At 41.2% G+C, this 5,678-nt stretch overlaps 1 protein-coding gene across 1 annotated transcript; it reads right to left on the bottom strand.

Annotated features, from left to right (window-relative positions):
• Positions 1–2,907: 2,907 nt before the first annotated feature.
• LOC121601051 lies at positions 2,908–5,388 on the bottom strand. The gene is made up of 4 exons (XM_041929852.1): positions 4,735–5,388; positions 4,261–4,651; positions 3,870–4,177; positions 2,908–3,743 (listed from the first exon to the last, which is right to left on the bottom strand). Exons 1-4 carry the CDS (start codon positions 4,895–4,897, stop codon positions 2,908–2,910), a joined length of 1,698 nt encoding a protein of 565 aa, XP_041785786.1. The 5' UTR covers positions 4,898–5,388.
• Positions 5,389–5,678: the final 290 nt, after the last annotated feature.

Here is a 5,678-nt window from a genome sequence, read left to right as displayed (position 1 = left end):
CGCGTGTGGCACCGCTCAAGCGCGTCACACTGCCCCGCCTTGAACTATGCGCTGCTGTATTAGGAGCACACTTGCATCACCGGGTAAAGAAGGCGATGGGGATCAACGTTGCAGAGTCTTTCTTTTGGTCGGATTCCACCATCACCTTAACCTGGATCAGCGCCACACCCAACACATGGGCAACGTTTGTGGCTAACCGGGTATCTGAAGTGCAGCATTACTCACACCCGCGGCAGTGGAGACATGTACCCGGCGCGTCTAATCCTGCTGATCTGGTTTCACGAGGCACGTCAGCCGCTGATTTCCTGAAAAGCAAACTGTGGAGCTTCGGTCCGGATTGGCTATCTTTGCCCGCTTCCATCTGGCCCAACTCTAACCCAGAACCAGCCAACGAAACGAATCTAGAGATTCGCCAGGTGAGTGCTGCCGTTGTACACACAACCACTAATCACCCTTGGTTTGCGTTGTGTTCTAGCTACAAGCGATTGCTGCGTATCGTATCATACTGCATTCGCTTCACACGTAACGCTAAGGAAAAGGCACGCACTCAGCGAACAGCAGCACAGCACCCCGCACCTTTAATCGTCACACCCGAGTACATGGAAGCAGCAAACACTGTGTTAAGCCGCCTAGCACAGCAGGATGCATTTTCAGCTGAACTCGGGCAGCTCAAAAAGGGAAACGAAGTGATGAAGCAATCACCTTTACGTGCACTAAGTCCATTCCTTGACGAACAAGGGATTATCCGTGTAGGGGGGCGTTTACGGCTATCTCAACTTCCCTACCAAGCGAAGCACCCTGTTTTGCTTCCCAAGAAACATCCGTTCGCGCAATTGATCGCAAAGTATCAACACGAGGAGCTTCGTCATGGAGGAGGAAGGCTGCTCTTATCTCGAATTCGCGAAGAGTTTTGGCCGTTAGATGGAAGGCATCTTGTTAAGCACATTGTGCAAAATTGTTTTCGGTGCATTCGACAGCGACCGACACTTGAACAGCAACAACTTGGACAGCTTCCAGCGCAGCGCATCACTCCCAGCCGGCCTTTTAGTGTTACCGGAGTGGATTACGCCGGTCCATTATACCTGAAGCCAGCCCATAAACGAGCCGCTCCGGGAAAATGCTACCTCTGCGTGTTTGTTTGTTTTTCCACTAAGGCCGTACACTTGGAGCTGGTAAGTGATCTAACTACTGCTGGTTTTTTAGCTGCATTACACAGATTCACAGCACGACGCGGTTTACCGGCACACATACACTCGGACAACGGGAAAAACTTCGAAGGCGCGGCGAGGGAGCTTCACGAGCTGTTCGAAATGTTTCGCGATGAACAGCAGCTACATCTAATTGTGACAGATTGCACTAACCGCGGTATCAATTGGCACTTCACCCCTCCCAAGACACCACACTTCGGCGGATTGTGGGAAGCAGCTGTGAAGACCGCCAAGCGACACCTTTTTCGGCAGTTAGGCAGCACGCGACTATCCTACGAAGGCTACACAACGGTCCTACACCAGATTGAGGCGGCGATGAACTCGCGGCCTCTCCTACCTATGTCAGACGACCCTAACGATATATCGGCACTTACCCCAGCGCATTTCCTCGTGGGCACATCGATGCATGCTGTCCCCGAGCCGGACTACACCCACCTTCGTTCCTGCACCCTCAGCGACTTGCAGAAGTGGCAAGTAATGGTGCAACGCTTCTGGAAACACTGGACGACGGAATACCTGCAAGAGATGCAACGCGATAACACCATGGCGAAGAGGAACGACAGCATCTTACCTGGCAGACTGGTCATTCTGAAGGACGATTTCCTCCCCCCAACACGTTGGCCACTCGCACGTATCGTACATGTGCACACCGGAGACGACAAGCTGACACGGGTAGTAACACTGAAAACATCAAAAGGTATCGTAACTCGTCCGATAACAAAAATTTGTATCTTACCTGTGGCAGAGGCCGACGAGAGCACATGCACATAATTTCCGTTTATTTTGATTGTTTTTGTTTGGATTGTTGACATTCGTCAAGGGGGGGGAGGATGTTCAGGCAAGCCCTGTCACTTCATATCGTGCTTAACGAAACACGAACAGTCTTCGTTCAATTTCGAGTGTTCGGCTCGATCGAGTAGTTTATAAATAACAGTGAATGTCGTAAATAAAGATCTCTTTCAATTTTGCTACACAACGAATAACTGCTGGTAAATATTAATGGTTTGAACGTTACACCGAAACGCGGAAAATAAATTATCCGAAATAGTGAGATTAAACAACGTATTTTAGAACTACAAGAAGGAATATTTATGTGATAACTCAGGTTGTGATAATTATATGTAATGAAACGTTTACTAAAACCTTTTTTTCTATTTTGTTTCATGCAACATAAACATATCGATTTTCAAATATTTATGATTCTAAGACAGTGATAAAATGAACATCGTTAGTACATAGTATTAGCATGTGAATAAAAAAGGCCGAAAATAAAACACAAACTTTAACTTCCAATCAAATACATATGCTCGATTTTATTTCTAAAAAATAGTTTAAATTACATTTTACCTCTAATTAGTTAATGTTCTAAGAAATGGAACAAACACTAAACTGCTATTACCTATTTTAATAGCTACTAATTTACACTTTATATCCCTGGGTAAAAATACCATTTCATCGGTACGAAGGTTACATGAATCTTCTTCATATATATCCTTCATAAAAGGTGAAATATAGTACGAGCGGGTTTCCGTTATATAATTGAATGCTCTTCCATTAATTATTATAGTTGAATCTTTTTGTTCTGCGCTACAATATTTAACTATGTAGTTATCATGAGTCAAAAACCAATTGGACTGAAAACCAGGAGAAAGAGTTAATTGTGGATTTATGTGCAATGCTACTCCATTAGTTTTGGTTTTCAAAAATGGAAAGAGAGATTTGTTCTATTTGATGACGCAGTACTTGGTTTTTGCTCCGATATCCTATTTGCAGCCTGCACCAAAACCTTATGACCGTTTCGAAGACAGTTCTTAACATGCTGGAGCTTACTTTCAAAGGGATAAGATGAAATGGTGTAAAGCGGGCCGAATTTGTCTACATCATCATACACATGCAACAAACTATGTATATTGCTGGTGATGCAATGTTCCCCGTAGATAACACCATAGTCTAAAACGAACTCTTTTAGCAAGCATTTCGCCTCAAGCCAATCATTCTTATACACTTCGGATGATAACAATGTTACCGCACAGTAATATTTCATAAAATGGTCATACTGTACATCTGTTAATACATCCTTCAAAACGATAAAACTCGCGTAATGTAGAAACATTTGGAACTCACTAGCATTCCACAATCCAATGTCTTCAACAGAACGGAGTTTGCGATGAAACTCTAAAGGAAGTTCCACCTCCTTCAGCAAAGCATCAATCTTGCTTATTGTGTCTTCAGACCACTTGGCACCCCCTCCTAATTTGCCTGATTTCCATCCTTTCAGCATTGTTCTTGTTACGCCGTAGTCAAAGAGGTGCAAACGATCTGCTATAATAATCTGCTTTATGATGTCAAAGTGCTTAAGATCCATGAGAGGCGTTTTTTCCCGATGATGTGCTCCGTAATTTGATTGGACGAAATCTTCATGCGTTCTTGCTGAATGATCCATTCCCGGGAAACATGTAACTCGGTGTGCGCTGTGATATTTTCCTTGCACCGTACATTTTTGGCAACCATGTGTGTGGTTGAAGTAAACTGAACCTGTAGGAATATTTAAAAATATGTATTAATACACCTCATAAGTAAATAAGTTTCAAAAGCCTACGTTTTTTCAATAGAAGAGAAAGCAAATGTATCATTAAATTTAAGAAGATTTTTATAATTTACCTTTTATGAATGCTCGCGCTGGTGAGTCCGCGATGAAAGCTCTAACGTGTATTTCGATTGGCTTATTGGCTATTACAATGCCATTATCCATCAACCCATTTAGCTCGTCGACTAGCGGACGCAGATATTCCTCAACACTCTTTGGTTTCGATTCACCAAAAAAGTTGCCAACCATCAATACTGGAACTTCCGGCATTTCTTGAATGCTCATTAATATGGGCCAAAACTGTTTTCGAGTGCTCTTGTGCAGTGGAAGTCCATCAATCGAAAAGTTCAACGAAAATTTGCTGACTCTTGGTGGTACATCGCTGTAAAGATACAAAATACAGAAAATAAAACATATAATATTAGTAAAAATTTACCATCGTATTTAAGACTATTGCTTTCTTACCGAAAGTGATCCTTGAGAACCGATCGTACCCCAGGGAACCAAAATTCTCCCCCTGCTATAGGGTACGTTTCTTTTCCACATTGCCTTGTCTTAAGCAACGTGCGAGCATCTTTCGGCAGTTGGTAGTCCGTTTTTTTACGTAAAATTTCTAATAGTCCATTTAGCGCTTGATGTGTTTGGTATGTTTTTAATGCCCTATTTCGAATAAGCTCATCAAATGGTTCCTCCTCGTGTTGAGACTCTTGTGTACTGTGTATAGTTTCCTCAGCTTCATCGTAATCTTCGTTGACCTCTTCATATACTTCCATATCGTCGAATGCATCGATAGTAACCCAATCACTCACGTATTCTTCTTGCATGATGTATTCATCAAATGGACAAGGATGGTTCTCTGCAATGAATAAATAAAAAAAGTATTATAAATGTGTTTAATTTGCATTGGTCACTAATTAAACTTTTTATTTTTGCACTTACCACAATGCGGGTGTTCACTGAACTCTACATTTGACGTAGCTGTCTGAATATTACTTGGCCCAGCTTCACTACTCTCTCCAAACAATTCAGCATCAAGCTTTTTATTATTGGCTTCTATGGATCTATACGTGGATCCTGACTTGCGCTTGTCTTTGGCCGACATTGTCGTGATTGAGTGAAATTCACGGCACGTTGAATATTTAAAATATACACTTGTATTATTCTGCACTTGTATTATAACAGTATTGCACAAAATTTATAACTGTACAGAGCACGCATAACAACACCGAGTGAAACGACTGCCCGAATCGTATTGACACAAACAAAAATTGCGCGGGTTTTTATAAGACAGAAAAGAGGTAGTATTTTCTATTTTCTTATGTAACGGACTATTTAGTACCTTTATTTTAAGGTACTTATGTAACAGGATAAACACTAGCAGGTGTAATGTTTAGATATTTACCCATTGAATCCTTGTATAAACCAGGGTAATACTTTGATTTTTAGCAACACCATTATGCAGATACACAGGTAAAGAAAATTATTATTACATTTCTCTTGGGCAATGGCTATTTGATCAAAAGAACAAATTAACAGAACAATCTGAACTCATTGGTTGAACTTCGATTCCATGCCAACTATTGAGTATGTGCTTTTTAGTCGGCACGTTTTTCCATACAAAAAAAAATGAAATTTTTCACGGCAGGCCATGAGATTTTTGTGAAATTAAAAAAAACCGGTATTCTGATACAAACTATTGAATTCTGACTGTAGTTCAACGCTTATTCGTAGGCATGCTTTTTAATTGAACACTTGATACTTGGTTGACAGTTCAATTTAAAAGCATGCGTTTGTATGGAAAACAGGGTTTGTTAAATTTCAAATTATTTATTTAAAGTTAACCATATGACTGGTCCAGATCGAAATATTTTTTTTTTCTTCTT

This window comes from Anopheles merus, unplaced genomic scaffold (assembly GCF_017562075.2).
Source record: "Anopheles merus strain MAF unplaced genomic scaffold, AmerM5.1 LNR4000021, whole genome shotgun sequence".
NCBI lineage: Eukaryota > Metazoa > Arthropoda > Insecta > Diptera > Culicidae > Anopheles > Anopheles merus.
The sequence above is the reverse complement of the archived record's forward strand: the minus strand, read 5'-3'. Positions and strand labels throughout refer to the sequence as shown.

Coding starts and splice junctions, on each gene's coding strand:
- LOC121601051 (XM_041929852.1), bottom strand. CDS start 4,897: ATGTCGGCCAAAGACAAGCGCAAGTCAGGATCCACGTATAGATCCATA. Junction 4,178..4,260: donor GTTCTCAAGGATCACTTTCG/GTAAGAAAGCAA, acceptor GTATCTTTACAG/CGATGTACCACCAAGAGTCA. Junction 3,744..3,869: donor AGCGCGAGCATTCATAAAAG/GTAAATTATAAA, acceptor ATATTCCTACAG/GTTCAGTTTACTTCAACCAC.